The sequence below is a fragment of the Mugil cephalus genome, chromosome 22 (assembly GCF_022458985.1).
Source record: "Mugil cephalus isolate CIBA_MC_2020 chromosome 22, CIBA_Mcephalus_1.1, whole genome shotgun sequence".
NCBI classification, from domain to species: domain Eukaryota; kingdom Metazoa; phylum Chordata; class Actinopteri; order Mugiliformes; family Mugilidae; genus Mugil; species Mugil cephalus.
Window position 1 is genome coordinate 16,315,085 of NC_061791.1, and position 25,903 is coordinate 16,340,987.

The following is a 25,903-nucleotide window of genomic DNA, read 5'->3' on the forward strand; positions in this document are numbered from 1 at the left end:
AGCTAAATGTGCGAAACGCTCTCCTTTTAAGTTTTCCTCACAACCTCTTACCAAATCCCAAACAAAGGCTTAAAAAACATTCTTTTAAACAAATTCCCAATCCAAGTAAACTCTCAGGGGCACGAGTTCTGCATCAACAGTCAAACAAGCAGCCTACTTCTCCTCTGTAAACACTCGGCCGTTCAGCTAAACAAACTTATTCGATTAAAAGTTTGAAATCAGCAGAGCGTTTCAACTCCAGACATAATGGAACGATTGCCGCTAATGGTTTGATCATTCAAATACAGCAATATATCAGTGTACAGTTTAGATTAGTGGGTCGCATTCTTTCATTAAGCCACTTCTAATGTGAAGTTTACGGTGCAGCAGTAAAAATTATCATTGTGGGGTTTTATGACTTTTATGGGCACTTATATATTCTGGACACAAATGTTAATTAGTCCACAATTAATACCAAAGAGCCGTTCAATTCTTTTAACCTAAATGCATTTTCATTGCTGGTATTTGTTCTATATTTCACAACCCCTTCTAGTCTGACTGGATGAGATTTATGGGAAACAGTGGTGCCGTGATAATGACTCACCTTTAGGTGACACAAAAGGGACATAAAGGGGCAAAGTGATGTCATTTATATCCCTCCACATTGAATAAAACATGTACTAGAGAGGATTTTAATGAAGAATGCATGACCCTTGATGTGGATTCATGTGTGATGACCAATCCTGTATGATTCAGACTGGTAACTCACACTTTGTTGACATTGTAAGGATTTTTGTAACATTCAAAGACATTTCCAGACCCGGAACAATCTGGGACTGAAAATTAGGAGTAGACAGTTTCATCTTCAAGAAGGGCATCATATCTAAGAGTGAAAAACAAGGATCAGCCACCCTGTCCAGGGTATTAACGACCATCGAGTCCTTTAACTGTCGTCTAGTGCAGAAGCTCAGGTGACCTATGGGAGCTGAAGTGGAACGTAACCATATGGGACCCGTTTCAATCAGTGAAATAGACAGGCAGGTCGGACCTCACCCAGCTTCATCAGTTTCTGCCTTGTCAATCCCATGTCCAACCTGATGAGGCCAGGTCGACAGATCACCTATGTGTCCGGGGACATATCTAACGTGCTGGTCTTTGTGTCTGTTTTTCTAGTCAAGATGAGGCCAAAGGTTGAACCGTTCTGCAGCTTGAGCATCTTTAATTAAGTTCAAACTCTGCTCCATTTTATCAAGTTACGAAATATTACTTAACTGTGGTTAAAACTTCATTGAACCAGGCGTGCTGTCTTCTGACTGCACGCTTAGCTAAGGTAACTCACTGTTAGTTGTTGTTGCATGTTTACTACACCACTATCAGGACCTACAGCGCATTGACAATACTACATAACACCCCCAAGGGACCCCATTCTGTCTACCCTATGACATATTTAGCTATTTTGGACTGGAAAATAGGCAATTACTCATAGCAGAGAAGCACGACCACACTACAAGACAAACACATTCATCTTGAATCTCTTAAAAAGTGAAAAACTCGTAGTAGTGGAAAGCCCATTTTAGCACAGGAGGTTAGTTTTTATGATAGATTGCGTCATTAAACTGCAGGAAAAGGAATGCGGAAATAATCTCATACAAAGTCATTCACCTCTCAGTTGTAGCAGATGAATAACCTGCGTCTGACAGACAGAGGGGCATATGGCCCAAAGATCGTCATGCTGAGAGTCAGATTTAGTGAAGGAGATGGCGCCAACAAATACAGAGGAAAACGCAATTCCATTCGAATGTGGACTTCTACAGTGGCATGCCAGGCAAACCTCACATTCATAAAACACAGCAGGGTAAGATGTCTTTTTATTTCATCACTGCCCACGTTGTAACTCATTGACTTCGCTTATTAATTCAGTGAGTACAGTAGCTAATGAGAATACCAGCTTCCCTTGGAGCAAATTATGAGGCATGTACTGAATGATGATGAATGGAGACAGCGGCATCCAGAATCGAGGACACTTTGAAATCAATGCCAGAGAATAAGAAATGGGAGGGAAAAACCGTCTTCAAAAAAAAAAAAAAAAAACTTTCCCTCGAGCACCTTTGAACGAATAGATGTTTAATTAGTATGTGGTTTTCTGAGAGGAAACACTGTATATCAAGCACCTGCGCAAGGGAGGAGACGCATTTGCATGAACGCACACACAAAAGAAGCAGACACAGCTGGGTGCTCATACCCGAGCTCCTCCAATTACCATCACAGTTTGCTAAGTTTAGTCCGCTCTTGATTAAGGTGGAAGCATGCAAATGTACGGGAAAGGGGAAAAAGACTGACAGGTCTCAGAAAACCTCTGCCTAGATAGCAGAAGCGTCGAGGCGCGCGCAGGTTCAGTGCAGAACAGGTATTTTCTTCCTAAGTGGCGCCTCCGGCAGAGACGAATGTTCACAGGCGGTTATATAATGTCACAGATAGCAAGAAACCTTCTCTTCCAAATCTCCTCGCTGCTTACGGCAGCACTGACAAGCGGCGCGGCTTCAACGCGGCTGTCACTGCTCCGTAGAGTGACAGCCCGGATCCTGCTGCTCGGCAGCACACACACACGCACGCACAAGTGGGCGCGCCGCGACGGCCGCACAAACAACGCTTTCTTTTGTCAAGCGTACACAACACAACCAACGCACACACACTTTAAACTTGCCTCCAATCCCCCAAAGCTTCAAACTACCAAAAAACGCAGAGCAAGCTGCCACAGTCCAGCTGAGTGAGAGAGAGAGGGAGAGAGACACACACTTGAGACACCAGGATGCTAAAAGCAAAGCCCTGTTACTTATTCATGCCTGTGCTGAGAACAGGGAGCCTGTCGGTGTCAAAACACTCTCCTTGGGCATCCTTTCTTGACAGAAGAACCACAAGCGTGCGCTCATCTATGTTGCATGACTGGACAGTATTTTTAGAGGGGGGCTTTTAGCCGAGACTAAAAGCCCCTCACCATTGTTTTGAAATGGTCTAATAGGAAGAGGGATCTGAGCCACTGTTGTTCAACCGTTTTAGGACAGCTCCAGGAAACAGCCTCCTTAGCACCGCCGAAACAATTTAAAGTGTTTTTTTTTTTTTTTACACAATTACATGGATTTGTGATTGAGACACTTAAAATGTTAGAGAATTTTTCCTGTGAAGAATCAGCCACGCCTGAACAGCTGGTCTTCTCTAGAAAGGGAGCGGAGCAATATGTAACATCACCCGTAGTTACATCAAGTCCTCATGGCAGGTTCACCGAAGCCGACGCTAGCCCACACGGCTCCGGTCCCAGATGGTTAGAGTCACCTGCTGGCCGTGAGTCTCAGTATGATGAGTCACTTAGACGAACGCCCCGAGGGGCTGCGCTGGTTGGGGATAAAGGTGCCGCGGATGGCAGCCAGGGGAGTCATTACGGACGGAGAAAAGCACGAGGCATAATGAGCCTCGTGGGAGCTCGGTTTATGTACACAGACCAGCTCCCACTTTCTGCCTGCCAGGAAGTCTGTCTTCTGTGTGCAGGGGAAAGAGGGAAGCGCATTTTTATGACTTTGCTAGATTGAGCCGGTGCACTGAGTAGCACGTTTGCGGCCGCATGCGCGCGCGCTTTCCCAATTATTCCTCATAAGTGAGGCAAAAGCAGGAACATTAGTTATGCAGTTGTGCTTTGAGGACAGGCATTATCCCAAACTAAACCTTAAATCCAGCTATCACCTCACAGCAGCCTAGGATCCCTGGCTCTGCTCTAACCATGTGTACCAAAGTATAGGTATTTCCACTTGCCAAATACAAAATAATTTGCCGTTTTAAAATGACTAAATCACGTTTGGTGACCACAACCGGTATGTAGAGGCTTTTATGTATTGTGTTTTTAACAACACTACACTGTTGCTGATTTTTATAAATACACAGACTTTTCAGTCAATATATTTCTGTTATACAGTATAATCAGTAATGTGTAATATCTACATTCAGTCTATTATCTACATTCTACATCGACATACTTTCCTGTAAGATAAATAGGGTCTTCCTTAGGGCTCCTGGTTCCTATCATAAAGGACCAAATATGATCCATCTCCCCACAGGAAAACAGGGTTTGAGCCAAACCAAAGTCCATCTTGGTCCTAAGGATGGAAAAAGAAGGCAGTGTAGCCAAAAGTAGCCAAAAGACTTAATCAAGGTAGTGCAGGATACATTCTCTGGAGACTTTATCAAATGAAACATTTGATAAGAACAACACAAGGTTAACACAAGTGCAATGCACTGATTCCTGCTAGTTGCTGTACTGTGCCTCAGTCACAGCTGACCGGGCATTGGTTGCATGTAGAAAACTGTGTGGAGAGGAAAATAAGGCTGAATGCCCGATCGTACCATGTTGGTGATTAAGCTAACGTGTCATGTTTGTCAGTGTCTTAAACAAAGCTGTTAAGTGAGTGTAAACTGTAGACGGACATCATTTCACAATTCCATCCTCATGTCTCGGATGGACAGTTGGACCGTGACCAACGACAGGTATTTAAATTGGGTAGTCTTGGCTACACAGGAATCCATGAGACACCGGCAGTTCCTCCAAAAGCTAAGTCATCAGACCACAGCAAATGGATTTCCATACTGTCGACCTATAAACTTGGGTTTGTAACTATAAAATAAGTCATGTCATATCAATCTCCAAAATAAGGCAGTGGAGAAGACATACAAGAAATCTGATAACAACCCAAGTTGTCACCTACAGGTCGGCTGAAAATGTGTTTCATCAGGGCTGCATCTAGATCTGAGTCACACAGAGAACAAGAATTCATGTTTCTCCTGCACTTACTGTTCACAGAACGCCAGCATGCACATTTAAGGGGAAGAAGTTTGTCAAAGTCAGGGAACAGATTGTTTGAACTTGGGTCTTATCCGCTACTTATTTCCCCTCAAGCCAGGGGGTTGTGTGGAAAGAAGACTTTGGCACAAAGGAGGAACTGGTAATGGAAGGCAGATCGTGTCCTATGGTAGGCTGAGGTGTGAAGCCTGGTGAGAGATTGCTTCGGAAATGAATTTCACCCCCCGAGCTTTCTCGCATGTCAGTGGGAACTGACAGCTCAGCTTCTGACAATCACGCATGTCAGACGGAGGCTGGGGGGACCATTATGTGCATTTTTGTGTGTGCATATGTGTCTTTCACGTAGCTTTGTAAGGCAAAGGGGAGGAAGGCTCGGAGGAAAAGACGGTTCCAGAGTTCAAATTCTCATCCTATCTGTTGCCTGTGGGCATTTCAAGGGGAAGCAGGCATCAATATTTTCTCATCGTCCCTGAGGCCCAAAATGCTGAAACAGACTTTGGCTTAGAAAAGGCAGAACAATTTTTGGATTTGTGTTGAAGCGAGGTGAGAGACACTCCCGGGCAAAATATTCAAATATGGAGATAGCACACATGCAGGGGAATATGGCACTGGCAAATAAAGGAGACAGCTCACATGTTTCATATGTATTTGTATCCTATCCTAGCCAGGTTAATCACCTAGTCCGAACTTTGGGTTGACTCTACAATGTTAGATGCTATGGTCTTCATCTAGTCAAAGATATGATTGGGCTTGACCCTGCCTCTCTGCCCTGACTGACTATGGTGATGTAAACATTAGTGACACAGTGCACACGTAAGCCAGAAGCAGAGGATCATCTGTTGGATTGTGCAAACACAGAGATGCAGACACAACAGGAAGATACATATCAGCAGCATGTCTGCAAGTCATATTTCACACTGTTTTAATGTGCCTTATGTAACCATTTACATTAACACATCTGCCTTGGTTCAACTGAACTCACACTATCATCACAATCATCATCACACAAATCCGAAGACTGAAGAAGTTTATTTTAATTTTTTTAGAGTGATCTTGTTGCATGCTGTCAGGTTAGCTTTGACAGCACTGCGTTAATTTATTGCGATATAACAGAAGCCAGCTAATTCCTGACAGTCATTTCTGATTGCTTTTTAGACCCCCCACTCCCCTAAACGCTGCCACTCATTAAAAGCTTGGCAGAAGTTGAAGCTGCGACACTGGGAAATGTCACCGCATCGGTCGATTCCCAGCAGCCCCTCTGAAGGCGTGTCATCACAGTCTTGGCCTGACAGCCTTGAATCGATAGCACGGCTCTCCTTTTCACCTCATTTAGTCTTTGATGTTCCCGCAATAGGGGAGGTGCCCCGTATCACCCCTGAAGGGCATGAAGTTATTTCCCACTTTTTGCTTCAGGCTTTGCCTTTTGGTTTCATTTTCTGTCGAGTCAAGGTGCATCTACGAGGAGCAAACCAGACATATTTTGCTCCACTTCATCCATATCTTCAATAATACAAGTCTATCTGGAGCTTCCTCCTTAGTCATACTGAGTCATAGTGTTCAATTCATGATTTGTTTTATGTAATGTCAAGACTTTAAAATCTACAATACAGATATTCATACAATCCTCACAGATAGTGTAGGGAGGAACAATTCACAGCAGTTAGGACGGAAATCTCCAGCATTTGAATACGACAACTTCCTTAATTATTTTTCGTTTTGAGAAAGAAGTCAATGGTAATGATTGGTCTTCGACAATAATCAATCTGTGACTAATTTGGATCTCATATATATTTTGCACAAGGCATTACTCTATAAGCAGTGAGGCTCAGTGAAAGGAGGTTAGTTACTTAGCTGAGAAGTTGGAGGTGTGCAGCCTGTGGCCTGTAGCCCTTCATCTAACAGCTCACTGTGGGTGCCCCTTATCGTTCTTATTTTGTTAGTTAGATAATGTGAAGCTGCGGCTATAGAAAATGTTCCGTTTGCATTATCAGAAACTGTCTGATATATCATTCTGCATTCATGCACATGCATCTGTGTATGGAGATTATATTAGCAGTAGCTCAGTGCCACTAAAGTCACTACTAGCTAGGTCATGATAGTGGAAATATAAAAGCATTGCAATATTTTCAAAGGCTCAGATAGAGCCGAACAGACATTTATTTAAATGAAACCCTTTGAGATGCTCACTTTAAAGGCTAAGTTGTTTGCCACAGGGAAGACACAAGATAAATGCTCTGACGGACATTTAGTTACGTCAAGTCAATTCTGTCAAGTCTAATACGATTACTCTGCACTTTCTACTCGAGAAACTTTCAACCTGTCTGCCACTCTCACCTCACTGCATCGCTTTTCTCACGCATTTGCATCAACAGCCGCAAAGCACAGTCTAGTGAGTTTGCCCTTGCAAACATCCACCTGGCTGCAGGTGGCAATGAACGACAACAAGTAACCACGGAAGCTTAGAGCGCTAAGCTCACAGCGAGCTGGTCCGCGGAAGAACATCAGTTAAATGCCAACAAGCACGGGAACCATATGCAAATTTGGATATTTAACAATGTGCCTTCATCTCTCAGCGTGTCCCCGAATGCATCGAAACCGTGGAACCTGAGCTGCACCCGGGTGCCGCAGGCAGGAGAATCAAAGAGGCATCGGCAAAACAAGCAGCACTGACGGTCTCCATCCTTACCTGTCTATGTCACCCTGAATCTCTTTGCTTCCTCTCTGGGATAGTTCTCGGGAAGAAGCCACATCTGAGGCCCGGCCTGCGTTTCGTGCATACAGATGGAGGCCGCCGTCTGTAAGGTATCTGTGAGAGGAGAATTAATTAGATGAAGTAGACGTCCAATCTCAGTTTGGCATAAAAGGTGATTCAATATTTCACACTTTTCAACAACCAACACTCAATAGAATATTTCAGCTGCGCTGGAACTGAATAATGGATTATCTGAATAATGAGCTGACTGCATTTTGTTTAAGTTCAAGTGTATTGGTGGGTGTGCATGTGCGGCAGCGAGCAAATGGAAGGATTTGAGGTTACTGCCTGATAGCAATCAGACACGGCTGATGGGACACGGGGACCATTAGCTTAGAGTTAATTAGGCTAATAATTCAGCTAATCACCTTTCCCTCCCAACATGTTGCTACATTTTCTCTTTAATCCTACAGATGCTTTACTCCGCCACTCCTAGCTTAACTTCCCCTTTACAGATTCCCCTTTTGGGAAATCTCAGGGATGCCAAGTGCAAGTGTGCACTCAGCCAAGTGTGTGTGGAATGTGAAGAGTTTTATTTCAACACGTTTCCCGTTTGCTCAAGGCATTTATAGCTGCTGAGTGAATGAAGGTCATAAGCCTGCGTGCACGCCGTTGTGGTGTTTTGTGGAAGTCACCGACTTATCTTTCCCCATTCAGGTAATCTGTCAGTGTGCTCAGTGTCCTTGAGGTTCATGTGAATGTATTATTTGAACCTTCCCATTCAACACGTAAAATAAATAATAAAATAAAAAGCCTTGGTGGATGTCAGGAGGCTATTTGTATGAGTATACAGGGGAAGATAAGTGAGGCCTTGGTGACAGCATGAATACACAGCTAACCATGAAGTTTATGATGCTTTTGCACTGAAGTGAAGTGAATGCAGTACAACAGTGAATGGAAATGTTATTTCGTATATTCTATGGTATGTGCGTCATGTCATTTGGTTTACTCTGCTTTAAAGAAATTGGTAGGCTCGATTTATGCCATGTGAGTATATTCTCATACATTTTGGATTTAATGACCATTTCACTTAATCTTTACACAATATTATTAACACCAATATTTAAAACACTGGTTTGGAGACTCAAATGTTTTCTGGATGAAACTACTGATACTTCCTTTATGTCTACACAGAACATACAAGACGACATCCAGCAGCCAGTTAGCCTAGATTAGCATATAGAAACAATGGACTAAAGTCATTGTTTTGCCAAATTTGTGGTTATTATATATTCAATATTTGGTTCAGTTTTTTTGTTTTCAGAAAAACCTAAAAAAATGACTGATTTCCCAACTGTGGGACAAATAAAGGTTTTCTATTCTACTGCAGCTCACTTATAAACATTTTATTTCCTGTTAAATTGATTAACACAGAAGAAACCCCTGTAAAATATTATTCTACGAGGTTGTTTCATTGATTGTTTCATGGCTGAAAGCTGCGACTCCCTATGTGATGTCGTCACGTCGAGGCTGCCAGGCACACAGAAGAAAGAAACAGCCGTCTCTACTGCACCTTCAGGCAGAGCCAGGCTAGTTGTTTCCTCCTATTTTCATTCTGGCTGTAACTTAATAAGAGCGGTATCAGTGTCTAACCTGTAAAACTCACTTCCCTGACTTAGAAGGAATTAACCACTAATTGTTTTGTGAGTTCTGCAGTAGATATTCACACTGTGTCTGAATGCTTGACATGCAGCTTTGTACATCATGCTGAACAGGAAAGGAACCTGCTACTATTACATCTCTAGTACAAATGTTAATGTTCCTGTGATTCACATGGTCAAAACATTATCTTCTGGGCATTTAAGGCAGGTACTCTCAAAGTATTCAGTGTGTCAGAGGGAGCCGACGCGCTCATCCTACCCGCTGGTGATCACATCCATCCTGCTGTTCTTCCCTAGGACGTCCCCATCACTCATGTACCCTGCCACCTCCATCTGCTTCCCTCCTTCCAGCCCTCCATCTCCCTTCTCTCCCTGCTCCGCCCCCTTCGCCCCTGCTGCCGCTGCTGCCGCTCGCCTCAGGGGGGCGCTGTACACAAACCTGGAGGGGTCCGGGTGCCCGCTGTAGCGCCCCGTGGTGGTGCCAGCGCCCGCTGTGCTCGCCCTGGGCGCAGCGTAGCTGCTGGGCATTGAGGGGGCGTCGCCCGCCTGGAGACGTGGGGTTTGCGACTGGCCCAGACGCCAGGACATGGGGGAAGAGCGCGCGGCGAGGGCTGGCAGACCCCGCCCATTGACCTCGGTGGTTACCGTGGTGTCGAAGGTCGTTTCTAGCGTACTGCGGAGAGAAAAGTGTAGAAGGAGAGAACAAGGTGATTTATCCTGACTGTGAGAAGACACATCACAGAGTCTTTCTTATTAGCGTTAAAAATATTCTCAACTCCCCTCACTCTTCAGGGTTTAGGCTCTTGAAAAAAAAAATGCCCGGACGAAATAACAAGCCTAGAACAGTGAAGAAATGATATCAAGCGCATTCCTGTGCTAAGGGCAAATCATTCAGGTGAAAAGATCAGTCAATCCCTTCATATCAAACGCCGCTTCTCCTGACATCACCCAGCGTGCGCGCGAGACCTTCCTAAAGTGCTGTTTCTTCCAGTGTGTTAACTTGAACCGAAGGAGAAGAAAGCGAAGGCTCCCACGAGAGCGCGGTGTCAGACCATCGACGCACATCAAACGGAGACGGAAGCGGAAAGCAGAAGACAGCTACGCGTGCGCCCAACTATCCACTGAATTTCAGATAAACCTCTGAGATGTCACGCAAAATAAAATCTCAGTCAGGTGCGTCAGCGAGGTTGGAGGGAACCTCTCAAGTATTACATGTACAAAAAAACTAAAACATGTAGAAGCCAATAACACGATTTATTTATTTCTTTTTCAGTCTGTTAAAGTTTGAAATTTACAGAGGCTCATATGAAATAATTATTTGACAGCATCCACAGTTTAAATCATCTTTCTAATACCACTTAAGAGTTTTTTTTTTTAATTGCCTTTCCATTCTGGATTTCTTACTAGTTTCCCATCACTAGAGTTAATGTACTATTGTACAAGAACCTCAACGAGCATGGTGAATGAGCTGGACAGAAAGAAGACACTCATGACCGGCTGCACGCCGAGCCTTTGCATCTTATCTGGACGCAGAGGACGGAGCACGCCAGCAGTCACTGATACCTCGCTTGAGCTCTCTCTGCTGGGAAAAAGAGTGCACTGCATTCAAACAACGTGAACCTCAGCCACAAATGTCCCTGTGATTTACATATGTAATGCTATGGATTCAGAACTGACACGTACAGCGCAGGTGCAGGCAGGATTAGGGATTCTCATGTGCACGTCGGCACAGATGATAATGCGATTTTAAACACAGGCTATCTTGAGATTTGTTTTTAGGACATATGATTGTGTTGTTTGTTTAGTAATGCACAGATATATATGGCCCGATCAGTACGAATGCACGTATATAATTCTCCTGGAGGAAGCCGGATACGTGGGAGGACAGGCCTTTGGATGCCTGCCTCGGTATACCGGTCGGCAAAAGGTGACAAAAGCAGTGACATCTTACAGCGGCGTCTCACACGCAGCAGAGAGAGAGGTGTGAGAAGAGCCTTGTGTTGCGTTTGGTGAGAAAGGAGGACACAGCGCTGCACCCCTGGGAGGCCGAGTGCCAACCCGAGAAGGACAGCGATGCCAGCCGTACTCATAACATATCTCTGTCAACACTTCTTGAGGTCAGACCTTAAAAAATCTAAAAAAAAAAAAAAAAAAAAAATCTAAAAAAAAAAACAAAAAAAAAAACTCACACACACACACACACGACGGCACATGCTTATGGCTTATCTTACATGCAATCACAGCCAAATACGGAAATCAATTTGCCACGGTATAGAAATCAAAATCATTTAACCGCTCATACACAATGCAGCTTGCTAAATCAGCTTATCTTTATCTCCAGGCAGCAGAGAGAAAGACAGATAAACGCAGGGAGACTGGGTGTGTGTGTAGGTGTTGAGATAAATAAGCGTGGAAAGCAAGAATATGCCTGAATGACAAGTACAGGGAAAGTGCTGAGATATTTTACACATCCAACTCACCACACATGAAGCCCCGCGCTCGGCAATAACACAACATTAATATGCAGCTTGAGACGTGCCATGATGTAAAATTACCATAAATCATTGGTAGGCTCTCATAAATAAAGACATTTCCCATAAAAACTGGGTGCTTTTTGGAGAATGTTTGCTTTCCACAGACAATATCACGCATAAAGCACAACTACAACCAAAAATAATCCTGATGTAGACTATTTTGTGCTTAGCCAAGAGCTCAGCGGGAGAAGAATCCATGTTGACAGCAGGGAACTGCTTATTGCTGAGCAATGCCAGATATAAATACACTGGAATCTTCTCTCGCTGCTGCTAATGAGCTCCGAGCCCAATATCTACATGTGGGTCTTGGCTAGTTAATTCGGAGATACGGGTAAAAATGTTTCTACAATTCAAAGACGCAAATGTCATGTACAATATTAGCCACTACATTAAACTACTGCTGTTCAAGATCAGTCCTCTAATAGAGTTGATATGGATACGATTCTACTCCTCAGTACGATAGCTTCAACAGCAAAGGTCTAACCCTAACACCAGCAAATAAATAAAGTGATGAAATTGATGGCATTGATGATATTAAAACTGATGAAGCTTCTCAGTTTCAATAATCTGACAACATACACAATGCATTTGCAGATTGATGGCATTGAACACTCTGTTCATGACTTTTTTGGATCCCCTAGGAAGATTTTCCTAAAGTTGGTTTTCGACCATACATTGATCAATGTATGGTCGTTATTTTTAGTGGCTAATTATGCAACAGAGGAGATTACAACTATACATACTAAAGTTACAGTTATACAATAAATTTTGTGCAGACTCACCCTAACCCTAGCCCTAGCCCTAGCCCTAACTATAGCTTCGACAATGTGAGGAGTAGTTATAACCATTGTCAAAAAATGAATATTTTAAGTGTGATTATTTTAATTTGTCTAATTGTTGGAGATAGGGGATTTACAGTGCACCATACATACCGTCTGCCATTAGTGTGTACATTCTAAATGATGACGTGGACCTATTTAGCCACATTTGGCATGATGTCAATTTAAATGTCCTTTATCAAGTTTTATTTGTTGTGTGGTTTCCTGATCTGGATTTATGTAAATACTGAACAAACATCATTAGGATGTAAAATCTGCTGCTTAGTAAATCCACAAACTAAATTAAAGTCGTGCTGAGACATTCAGATAATGTAGTTAATGTATTTCTTCAGGCTTTCAGTATTGAGATATTTTACATCGGACTCGCCGCATGGTTACTGCTCTCCAGCTTTTGCAGGCACAAAATACTGCCACGTGATCTAACATTTTCGAGTGTGTGTGAATCTGTCTGCTGAACCGTTCATAAGTGAGCGCGTTCGTAGGAGTGAGGCTGGCACCAGGGCTGGCAGATGTTATACCCGACCAGACAGAGAGCAGTTGAGAGAGGTTGGTTAAAGTGCAGATCTGTACCCTGAAAAGGATCCCCACCTCAATGCCAACACAACCACAGTTCACACTCTGGTCCCCAAGGCCAAGTCACTTTTCATCTTCTATCAAACACTGAAAACCCATCTTCTCCAGAAGTGGCTCATATTATTTCATCTGGCTGAATGATGTCAATTTTCCTCTCAGTCTGACTACTCTCACAAGAACGCTGTCAGGGACTGAAAGGGCTGTGACCCCTCATTACAGTAGGGCTGCAATCATTGCAGACTGTTTGGTGTACTAATGTACGCCTGCTTTGGAATCCTGTACATGCATTCAAACCGAACTAACAGCTATCTCCTCAATTCCAAAGCAATGAATAATTTAGCCTGTCCTGTTTTCTATATTCTGAGAGTGTAAACACAGAATAAGCAAACCCAACGTGGAGAAGCTATTACGTTCAAAATGTCATCTGGTGTTTGCTGAACACCCATGGGACCACCCAATGATTCCTAAGGTGTGAGTGGGTGGGGGAACACAAAGAGGATATATCTCCTTTGTGTTTGCTGTGTTAGGTTTCTCCTTGAACATCACAGCATGTCGTCACACGTTCTATTTTTTTCCCTCAATGAGTGTCAATCAATATCATTTTGTGTCGCAGAGATAGAAAGAAAAACTGTGGCGAGAAATGAAATGGTTTTTTGATCAATATAAATTGTCTATTGTGGCCACAACACAGCTGGATCTGTGAGCAAATCGAGCTTCTCAAAAAAAAAAGAAGCAAGGTCAGTTCAATGAACAAAGGAAATTGTTTCAGGGCGGGTGAAACTAAAGCTTAGCACGAGAAATACTTCTAGAAGAGCTTTGTCAACTGGGTCAATACTTTTAGGTAAGATGAGCTGCCATTAGCTGCATGTCACTGTGGTTATTTCCAGAGACTGTAGTGAAAAATCTCGAAGAAGAGGAATACAGGCAAAGAATATCATGGTAAAAACTGGTCTAAAAATACTAGGACTGCCACATAAAGGCAACAGGACCCAGAAGTGTCCGGCTCCAGAAGAAATGTGTTAGCTGGCCTATTGGCTGCAGTCTTTGCATTTCGTTTAAGTGCAACTTTTTGGAACAGACACATGCAACATGAAGCGATGTCACACTTGGCCTTTGTTGCCAGTAATTCTTTGATGTAGGGATGGCGCGTCTGCACCTTTAAGCCGAGCAAACATAATTGGTTTTCTAAGGGCAGAGCACGCATACAAACTGTAGTTAAATTTAATTATAATATTTGACGTTTGGGGCTGTTGAATGAAGAACAGCTGGATATTTCGTCATATTACAGCACACTCATAACACAGATGGGTAAAAGCATTTGTCTTGAATGTATTCCACGTCATGCGAGTTGATGAGAAACAGCATCAAAATGTTACAGAAGTTCCCCATAAGACTGGAAACTAACATTTCATAAAATGTTATTATTCTTGTTGTTGACATATGAAATTATTCTGATCCAACATAAATTCCTGACAATGCCATACAAGCTCTCTAAAATAGGAAACTAATGAATGGAAACAGCATCACTGTCTAAATCTATAGCTCTAAATGCGACTTCTTGGTAAATCTGATCCTGCCTAGGGTAAAATCTTACAATGATAGTGGATAATCTTGAAAGCCACGCTTTAACAAGGGTGAAACAATGCTATGGCACAGCTTGCCACAATCATTCTTGGATGCACAAGGCTCCCACCCAGAACACCCACTACTCATTCATTCATTGAATTGGCTTGTTCCATCTCTGACAAGTAAAAATGTGTCTTCTGCATTCGTGCAGTTATGAGAGATAAAACCGAGGTGAGATGGCAATGTTACGTATTGATGAGTGACACTAGTTGTAAGATCATGCAGTTATGTGTGGACGGCGTTCAAACAGGTGTGAAAGGAGAATCAAAAGCAGAGAGGACACAGTGATGGATATGACAGTCATGTTGTCTGCTCGAGCGTAACAATGATTAATTACCTAAGGAGCTTCAGAGCTTCATGGTGATTATACCTATTTCTTATCCAGTAGAGATTAGATTGGTCTGGCCAGGTTTTTTTTGTTTTTTTTTAATGGGCAGAAGTGGTATTCATACGCCAGTGTTCTCCTTACATTCAGAATATGAACACGTCTGACTCGGGCGCACACTGATTAGCTGACTTATCTTTGTCTTATGCCTTTTCATCGAATCTCTTGTTGAAAACCGCGCAGTGGCCCATACGCCGTTTCCTTTGTGCCACCTTAAAGCAGCGCTCACTGCTATGCTGTTCCGCAGCTCTAGCAGATAACCCTACACCTCGCTAATGTAGAGGTATGATGATGCATTTGGCACATACTTCATGCTGACACGTGCGTCCTTAGACCAATCAAACACCTCGCACCCCTACGCCACGAGTCCCACTGGATTAAATGTGGTGGTGAGACAACGGCAGCGTATCGATTGTACTTGGCTGAGACTCCTCTGAGGAATAAAGAAGTGGAAAACAAACACACACATGCGCACACACACACACACACACAGACGGACTGCCATCTGTCATGGCTGTCGCCACCCTGGCCACCATTCTCCTGTGTAAATGGGGCAAAACGCACAAAATAATAGACTGAGGGAGAAGCGAAGAGATGAGCAGGGGACCAATGCCCTGGAAGCTGACATAAACCAATGGTGATCATTTAGTTTTCGCCAGAGTTGCTGTATTTTCTCTTTACGTTGTTAGATTCTCTGTGTTGCCCATGGCTCACAGATGGGACAGTCTTTTAAGATGTTGGTTGTCCATCAAATCCTGAACGCCATTACATGCGTGCCAGCCGGTGAGGAAGGTGACGGCTGCTGTTAATTAAACCCGGGGAACATGGAGGAGAGGATGGTAATGGAGGGAACGCTGTTAATAGGTGGAGACGTATCTCCCTTCTGGATCCGTCTTATAAACTGCACAAGGTGAGTCAGAGACGCCGGCGTCGGCGCTGCCAAGGACATGTATGCACAAGGAAACTAACTTAGAAAATAGTGGCTGAGACACAAACCTTTTTTTTTTTATTCTTTCTGGTTATTTTCTGTTGTGCAGTCGTGCCATGCATTACACCGCTATCAGAACAGCCACTGAAATGGGCTGTTGCTCTTGGATGGAATAATAAAATCCTGGCTGCAAGTAATACGCCATGATACTACATACAAATATATAAATATTTATATTCCCTTCTTACAATTAGAGGCAACCCCACATTTTACTTGTGAGTTTTCTGGGTCACAATGGCACAAGGCTCAGCTCAATAGCACTGCCTTCACTTTAAAGCTGGGAATTTCATACTGACAATGGAGGCAATGTCAATATGTAAAGTGTTTTAGCATCATTTAAATCTTATCTTGTTGGACCCTCAACATTATCACTGTGCAGCTGGATGATCTGATTCTAGACAATAACACATTGGTGCAGCCACCGCCGAACAACAGTCTAACACATCGAGGTACGGGAAGAAATTTAAAATCGTGGATGATTTAAAAGTTTAAGGTTCTGCATGTCTCGCCAAGCAATATATTCTTTGCCATGATCTTCTGCAATCTTGGGATTTATGGCTTGTATTGCTTAGGATATTTCTCCAGCCCAACAACTAGTAATTTCGAAAGAGCCAAAAAGTTTGCCCACACCTCTGCTAGAGGCTTCCACCATGCTGGAGTTTATTGCATAGGAAATAATAGGGTCAGCGGTTTTGATGTGAGCCGTTCAGCGGCGGTGTTTTTTCCCATTGAGAAAATTTAACAAATTGGCTTTATTTTATGTTCTTACCTTGTTGACAATTAAAGAACGTGATGTAATCAGTCCAAATGAAGTGAGCTAGGTGGCCACAGTGAGTGTTTGTCTGAAATCTGGCAACCAAGCCGGTTTCCTCAACTTTTAATAGCATGTTACAACTCAGTGACGATCACGCTGCCCGATCTCAAAAACTAAAATCCGTCTGTTGTTATCCCCGTCAATTGTGATTTTTTTTTTTCTCCAATTTGCCAAAAACAAGGTTGTGCAGCAGTTGCCTACCTGTGGCTGATGTGTCCCACCCGCAGACTGGACATGGTTTCTTCCAGGTTCTGCCTCAGGTCAGCGATGTTTTTCACTGTCCTCATACGTCTCGCCTCGGGGTCCTCTCCTGCAGAAGCACATTTTATACGATTTACTGAGACGTTTGGACTTGAACACACAACTCACCCGCACCCACAAAGGCTACACACAGTTCAAGAACTCATGAGGAGGACATCTGACGTGCAACATTTCGGTGGACGTCGCCGAACATCTCGGTAGGGGGAACAGAATCGTGACCGATCGCAGAGACAGGAAGCATGGGTGGACGTCCCTAAAGCCCTCGCTGACAATTTGGAACCACGTACCATAAATCACCCTGTCAGGCTGCACTACATGTACTTTTTTTATTTGAAAGAGTGGAGATATTGTTTTACACAGTATTGACATTTTCCCTTCGGGGTGACGCGGAGATGCCAGGCCACGACACCAATGCGATATGTCAGCTAGCTTGAGCCACAGCCGTTGCAAAAGTGAATTCTGTCAGAGCAACTGTTCTTCTGTGGAAAAACCTACGTCCTAGAACAGCTGAGGAAGAACTTGATGTGTTTTATGTGCTCTGGCATGTCACGATGATGGTGCACGGTTTACAGAGGAAGAAATTGTTTGACTGAAGCATTTGGCCTACTCGGAAGGAGTGCTGCTAATAGGCACGGGGTGGGAAGCGGTTCAGAACTGCGAGTAGTGGGCGCACAACAAAGTATCCGCCTGTCTTCTCCAATTAAGCCTCCCCCTTAGCTTGTCAAGCTAGCTCGTATCTGCAGGCAGCAATCACAGAATGGGTAATTAACAAGTGGCATGAGACAGAATGGTTGGCGGTCACACTACTCTCTGGTTTCAAGGTGCTTTTAGGGGAAAGCCGTATCCACAGCAGAGACGAGCGAGCCAGCGGATGTCCACACAATGCAGCGTGAGGGTAAGGCGAGCAGGCGTACTGACAGCGAGTTACTGTGATTACAATGAATGGGGCAAATGAGGGACTACTGTGGTGCAGCCAGGGGGAGGGATGTTTATCTGCCACAATGTGAAGCAGAACCGTTGTGAAAATAAGCATAAACGCTAAGCCAGTTTCCCTGGATTACTGCATAAATATCCATTTCAGACTCGACCTCGAGGCATCTGGATAAACTTTCTCGCAACAATGACGTACGCAGATTTGAATAAAACCAGTATGCTCTGCAGGATGGAGCAATGCGTTTTTTTTTTGTCTGTTCTTTAGCATTTCTACAGATCCCATCTTTTCACCTCCACACTGAGTAGGTGATTTGATTTTAACAAGCTACCAGGAAGCTGTCAGTATGCAGCTGATCTTGCACACAGACAAGACACCAGTCTTTGATTTATGCTGTGTGGCAGTGCGCAGTTATTTCACTTTTTGGTTTACCATGTGAGATGCGGAGGATTGCCACGCTGTTGGTGCTACTGCATTTACTCCCAAAGCTTCACTTCTTCCTCATTTTAGTATCATATCATCATTTTAAGGGTTAATATTGATTTGTTGACATTATTATATTTATAGTTGGAGGTGTCGAGGCTGTGTCGGCCTTGTAGAGAGAGCTTGTTAAAAAGGTCTGAAAATGCATGTGCAGGGAGTAATACGTTATCTTAGAATGTCGCATTCAACTGTTTTGGTTTACAAGTCCTGCCATGTCCTCTGTGCAATGTGCTTGTAACTAACTGGTCCTAATTATGCAGGAAATTTGGATTTCATAAAATCAGGAGATAATCAAAATAAAAATGGAGCATCGGCAAAGCGTGTGAACACTCGCATGAGTAGCATGTTCAGTCCAGTAGCTGTGTTAGGTAGTCATGTCAGTTAACGCGTGTTCTCACTGTAGATGAATTGCTCTGGGTAGAAACTTGCATGTGGGCTCTCTAACCACCCTGTCTAATTGGTCTCAGCCATGTTAATGTGTTCCAGAGTGGAGTGAGGTGGCTGTGTTCACACCGGCCCCAAATAAAACTGACCTGGAGGGGAAGCACCGTCAGTTTGGGTTGCCACTGAACGCTGTAGTATCATAAATAGAACTGGTTTTCATTTACCACAGTTCAGTGTTTTCAGTTTGAAATTCTTTAAAACTTCAGTAATAAGTCTGTAATAATGTGTCAAGCAACGGCAGCGGAAAGGTCAGGTGTCACCAATCACAAGACTGAGCACGAAAACATTGTCTAAGTCGCATTAAAATTATAACGTCTATATTCAAATAGTTTCCGTTTTTTCTCCTTCCTTCACAACGTGAAGTTAAGACTTGGCCACAATTATACTACACTGCACTGAGCGATCACCCCACAGTGAGCAGGGCAGCCTGGGATAATTGAGGTCATCTCATCTCACAGACTGAAGGTGAGGTGAGGTCAGTGTAGTCTTTAACCTCTGACCCCGTGTGAACGTTCGCTCTGTGGCTTCTGAAAAATGCATGATACGTGTGACCTTGCGCTAAAACTCAACAGGAAAGAAGAAGACACCTGAGTAATCAGCGGGTGTGGCTCCCCAAAGATGGGAAACGCAGCACTTTAATGGTGGTGGTAGCACAAACTCAAAGCACCGCCACAGTTTCTCTCGCTCTCGCTGTGATTTTCCCTTTTCTTGTGTCTGCCCATCTCTCACCAGGGCCCCTTCGAGAAAGATCCAATTACGATCCCATTACAGTGACATGAGGAGCTCTGACACGGAGCCCCGGTCATGAACGGACAACACTGAGAAGAAGCTGAAGGTGTGCCTGTGCATCTATGTTTTTTATGTGTGTGTGAAGAGAGGTGATTCTCGGGTCTATTGGGCCCCGAGGGAAAAAAAATCCTCGCAAGAGTTTATCTCAAACAACGGAGCTGGACGCCCTGCCCTGCTAAGATAACTAATGTTAGCATTCAAAGAAAGATAATGGGCATTATTTAAAAAAAAAATGTTTCACACCAATAGTTAAGGCCAGACTGGCAATATAAGGGCCTTTCTCATACTCAGCAGCTTGCGAGAATCATGCACATGACATGTAATTGAGATTGTGCAGAAATGTGGCAGGCGGGGGGGCCCCTTAGAGAGCTCGCACAATCAGTCTTTCACCAGATCAGCACCATTCGGGGGATCAGGAAGAGTGGGCCGAACATGTGCGCATTTCCAGCTGCAGTTTCCATTACGGCATCCAAACACTTCAGAGAGGTGAGAAGCCACAAAGCTTTCGTTCGGGTGCGGGCTGATGTCCAGAGCTTGGCTCGGTGAGGACGGGGAGCAGCCAAACTGAGCCCGGGCCAGCGTGTGTGTGTGCGTGTGTGTGAGGGGCGGGGTGGGGTCGGAGAGGGCACAGGAAGAGGGAAGGTGGGCGCGTGGAGCAAAGGCTGCTTAAAACGGAGTTGACACAACATGATGCAAATGGCTGCCATTTAGGACCGGTGCATTTATTCACACACACCCACGCGCCTACTGTACCAGTCCGGCGCTCGCTTCCCTCTCTCCCTCTCCGCTTTAATAATGCATGTTGAGATGATACTGTTGCCCCTTGCTGCAGCTGAATACTATCAGGGTGCCATCCAAGTCGTCTAATCACCAACAACACAGACGCGCTGGCCGTGCGCGCCAACCCGCGGAAAACGCACACATCTGGACGCAACCGCGGCTGCGTCCTTGTTGCAGCAATGTGTTGCAAATCTCCCCTAAATGAAGCTTGGCTCTCTCACAGACAGACGCAGGAACAGACGCATGCAACGTGTCGGCCCTGTTGCTGAATGTGTTTCCTGCAGCAGGGAGCCTGTTGATACACATTCGTCGACGGCCGCTCCCCCTCCCCGAGGCCGAGCGCTCCCGACGTCCGGCTTCTTCAAAAATATCTGAACAGATTATCTGGCACGCGGATAGACGCGAAAACATGAACGCGGACGCGCGGCAAAAGGTGCAATAATGAGCTATTGATCACATCGGCCACGTGACTCACGGGCTGGAAGTGGAGGTGTTGATTTTCCATTACCTGTGCGGCAGCGTGTTTCTGTTTAATGCTGCATCACGCCTCGACCCGCTACACGGAAATCAGCAAAAATCTGCTCGCTGCTAAAGCTTTTACTGCGCTGTGACTTTACATCTGCACCCTATACTAATCACTCCTGTGGCATGTACACGACAAGTCCAAAACAAACACATGCAAACCATGAGATCTCTTATGCTGGACGTTACCAGACTCCTCACACAAATCTTATGCGTGCAATACACACAGCAGATTCCGACAAAACAGAAGTGCGCTTGTAAGAGTCATCGTTTTTCTGAGTGTGTCGCTGCTGCTTGTAATGGATGAAGGTGCGTTAACAGCACCTGTGTGTGTGTGTGTGTGTGTGTGTGTGTGTGTACTAATGAAAGAGGCCGCATCTACTTCTCACGAATTTCCTTTAAATAGTGTCTTAAAATGCTAATAGTGTGCAGGGAGAATTACGTTTCCCCATCACGAGGATTAAGAAAATAACCAGCTTACTCAAGGTATTTTCTGCTCCCACCATTTGCAGACTGCGCTCAAGTTTGATACTTTAAGCCAAGTCTTTAACATTAACATATTTCTTTTAAACTTTCCAATTTGTATCATTGTCGTGCTAATCCTCTCACGTCAGAGGGATGCAAATTGCGAAATTGTGCGCGGGACATCTGACGCCTATGCGTCACATCCAGACTCGCTGGGACTGCGTGTTGACTTACGCGGGCGAGGTTGCGCGTGCAGCACCTGCTCCAGGTCGCCCAGCATGGTGAGGATCACCTCCTTATCCAGCTGAGCCGTCCCCTCGCGAGGACCTCCCTCGGAAACCTCCTCCTCCGCCCAGTACCCGCTGTCTTTCTCCTTGCTCCCCTGCTTCCCGCCTCCCCTCCCCGCCGCTGCCTCCTCCGCGCCGCGTCCCTCTTCGTCCGCTCCCGCCACCTCCCTGGACCTCCGCTGCGGCTCGGTCCTCGGGTGGCCGCTGTAGGACGCCCTCTGCGGCCGCCCGCCTGCGGCGGTGCACCGCCACGGGACCGGGATGAGCGAATGCTCGGACTGAGAGAGCACCTTCGTGAGGGAGAGCGACAGGGACCTGGCCCTGGTTCCCCTGGCGCCGCCGCTCCTCGAAACGGGCTCCTTCCTGGGGCTTCCCTGCAGGCTGCCGCCCGCCCGCTGGGTCGGAGATGAGTACAACGACGAGTTCTGAGGCTGGGAGAGGCGAGGCGGCGGCTCATCCAGCTCGAAGGAGTACACCCGTTGCTCGCCGTCGCTGACCAGGGTCAGGTTAGTGAGGGAGCGCTGCTTGATCCGCAGGTTGAGGTTGTCGGGGAGTGGCTGGGGAGGCCGCCGGGCCGGGCTGCCTCCCTGATACACCGAGAACTCCGCTCCTCTCTTCATGTCTGCTCCCCTCCCTTTATTTATTTCTTCTTTTTTTTTTTTTTTTTTTACCACTTCACCACCGACGGCTCAGTGACTGAAACTGCGCGTGCAAGTGGATGTACCTGCCTCACATCCTGGCCGCGGCACCGCTGAGAGAACAGATGGAGGGAAGGAGGAACCGGAGAACGGAGGAGGCGAGGAGACGGGTCCCCGCGTCCCACGCCTCCTGGCTGGAGTCCGGGCTCCGGTGGGCTGGGTGGAAAGCAAGCGCGGGGCGAAGAGCGGAGAGAGAAGCTCCCTCTCAGGAATGCAGGTGAAATCCAGATCCATCCTGGAGGCAGCCCATGCTCATGGTCGGACGCCGAGCCAAACGCAAGCACTTATTTCCTCCACTCCGTCCACTCTCCGCATGCTGTCTCCCCGTCTTCTTGGCTCCGTTCTCTTGCCTCACCACAGTCAGGGGCGTGGATGAACGAGCCGCTACATCTCCCGCGCCTCACGCCTCCTTTCCCCCTCCCCGGTGCCGACTCCTTATCTGTTCCTCCTATTAAGTGACAGTCCCTTTCCATTCACTCACTATCTATCTCCCTCCACCTTCTGTCTTCTCCTTTAATTACCACCTCGCTGCCACGCTCCCCTCTGACTCTCTTGGTGAATGAACGGGCGGTGAAGCCTGCGAGCGGGCTCACATAGCTCTCGGTCTGCCTCTCATTCCAGCGAGCAGCCTGCAGTACTCTCTCTCTCTCACTCTCTCTCTCCTTCTCTCTCTCCGCTCCCTTCTGTTTTCATCACTCCCTCTTCCTCTTAATCCCTCTCATTCTCTCACTTTACGTTCAGTCCCTTTCAGCTCCTTCCCGCCCCTCGCCTCGTCTCTCCATCTCGCACTATGACAGCGAGTTGTTTGGACAGTGCACCTGTAAGCTCGCAGCCCCTGCCGCAGCCGCTCCGACTTAATTAAACGCCATCCGGAGGAGCAAGCGGCGAGCCGGCGGCTTACGGTGGATCAACAATGAGACCACAGAGCCGGCGTCGTCCCATCAATCAGTGCGAGCGTTATTACCCCTGTCTCTATTAGTCACACCTGTCCGCCGCACACTCTCTAATCCTGGTTACCGATTGCGAGGTACACACTGGAAGCGGTTGCCACAGAAACGATCATGCGTTCACACCGCGAGTGACTTTCCTTCATGTCACTCTTCAGCCAACCAGGTCAGCGGACATGACAGGTACAAATCAATACAAGCACTTTGGAAATAATGCTCAAGTGCAGAGTTTAAGAAAAACCAAATTGTGAACACAGAGTTTACGTGAATATACATACATTTTGATAATTATACTGTTCTTTCCAGTTCCTTCAGCGTTTCATTCCAGTATCGTTAACCCTGTGTTAATCCCGCGCAAGACAAATGACCCTGACCCTAAATCTGGTCGCGCTGCCCTGAAAATTGCCACTTCACACGGCTTAAGACGGCTTGTGTAACAAAAACAGGAGGCTTGTCTTGCGGCGATCGCGGCTCATCTGGCTTTTCTACCCGGAGACTCCTTCCCGTCCCTCCGTGGGGGAAGAGCGAGAAGAGCGGAGGACGCGAACCGGCCATGAAACGTGTGACGACAAAAAAGCGAGTGTTTGAAATGGACCCCGAACAAAGGGGACGGTCGGTGCCGCAGTCTAATTTTACCCTGCAAATGACGGGCTTGGGAAAAGCCTCGACCGAAAGCAAAATGTCTGGAATGTCACCGCCAGCCTGCCGACATCCCCAGACCTATAATCACGCGCTGTTGTTTGTGTGCAGGCTGCGCTTTGTATGGTTCGTCTGGCTTCGCTTTGATTTTGACATCTTAGTTTGTATTGGGTTTGCCATGTATTTATGCCCACTATTGTAAGTAGGGAGATTCCAAATCAAGATATTTACCGTATGAATCTAGTGACCTGTTCTCCTAAAATGTTCAACCCTAACCTGTTGTGGAAACTTTGGAAGGATCCTCACAAACAAAATCAATGTTTGAAAAGCCTCTTAATGAACCTTAGGTGTTACATAGAGGTGAATCCTGATTTCTAGGCAATACGCTGATCTTTACCGTAAAAGGTTTTCTCAGTGAACTTTGGTAAAATGAAATTGAAACAATGATATTCCTCTGTGCCAGCGGTTTGTGTTTCAGATGGGTGTGTTGCCTGGTTTAACCTCTCATCCTTCTCCTTGTCGGGAATTGAAGTTTGTGGTCAGAAACTCTTTTCAAAACTGGTCAAATGTCCCTCGCATCTGCAGAGGCCCAGCTGCACAGATGTACACTGTGCTGTAATTAAAGGACAATGAACACGTTTGCAGCTGTTTCTCTACGCAAACAAGCGAGGTTGAACCTGCAATGATGGGACCGGGACTGTAAACGTATACGGAGAAAAGTGCTTCAGACAGATGGATTATTTAACTGAAAAACTTTAACTTGTGTCTTTTATTTGTTTAAATCATTAAAACTAAGCGAGTAGCACGAGTAACCTTTCAACTAATCAGGTACCAAAGTGGTGACCGAGCTCACGTCCTGTGATGAAATTCTATTCAAATTCTTACTATATTCTGAAATGGTTCGTCTGTGGAGACATTCATATGCAAAATCACCGGCAGTGTAACAGTTCACGGTGCCTGATCCATCACAGAGACGGTTGGCCGAGCTAATATTCAACTGGCTGACAAAGTCACACAGGGGACACTTCTTGAATTTCCGGTAGGCGAGGTCCTTATCGTTGGGTGCCGCAACAGACAACAAAACTGAGACCTGAGTGAAGCCCGGCACTCCAGCGGCATTCCACAGCTCAGATATCACTCAGATCCCCGTGCTGAGACGGGAAATGATAAACGCTGTGTACGTACTGATAATAGCGTGTCACGGTGACTGGTGGTGATGCAGCACTGGGATTGTAACAGATGACGGCAGCCTGCAGGGGTATAAACATGGAGCCACAGATGCTCCCTGCGTCCGGCTGTCAGCGCTGACCTTTTCCCTTCACAACTTGAAACCGGTGCAGAGCAGGGATCCCCCCCCCCCCCACTACCTCCCACGTAAAACGAAAATACACTCACATCAGCGCACACACACGGCAGCTACACGACACCACTGCATTGTGCTGGCCACAGCGGCAGCCTTCCGAAACGCTCTAATCCTGCAGCTACTCTCTACGCTGCAGAACCAGCAGCCACCTTTTACAACTACTACAAAGAAGTAACTAATTCTATGTGGTGTAAAACCACCACCGCCGCCACCGTTGGGAGCTGATTATGCCCCGGTGAAGATGCGGTGGACCAATCAAACCATTTGGCCGGGCCTTATGTGGTGATGGGCAGAGGAGTTAGAGTGATGCAGTCGTACATTCGTCTGAGTGCAGCGGAGATGAATTAGTTTACATCT

At 45.7% G+C, this 25,903-nt stretch overlaps 1 protein-coding gene across 15 annotated transcripts in view; it reads right to left on the bottom strand.

The window, feature by feature from the left end:
- The window catches only part of nav3 (neuron navigator 3), a 407,174-nt gene that overhangs the window by 50,050 nt on the left and 331,221 nt on the right, over positions 1–25,903 (bottom strand). For 13 of the 15 annotated variants that reach the window (XR_007111316.1, XM_047575822.1, XM_047575819.1 and 10 more), the window contains 3 exons: positions 17,139–17,247; positions 9,438–9,851; positions 7,512–7,631 (listed from right to left, as the gene is read on the bottom strand). Coding sequence is in view for 14 of the 15 variants with exons in the window: in XM_047575822.1 (XP_047431778.1) it covers positions 7,512–7,631; positions 9,438–9,851; positions 17,139–17,247 (643 nt within the window). In the remaining variant the exon portion in view is untranslated. Of the gene's footprint in view, positions 1–7,511; positions 7,632–9,437; positions 9,852–17,138; positions 17,248–21,846; positions 24,873–25,903 lie in introns of those variants that run through there. The other 2 variants (XM_047575826.1, XM_047575817.1) reach the window with 2 other exon arrangements.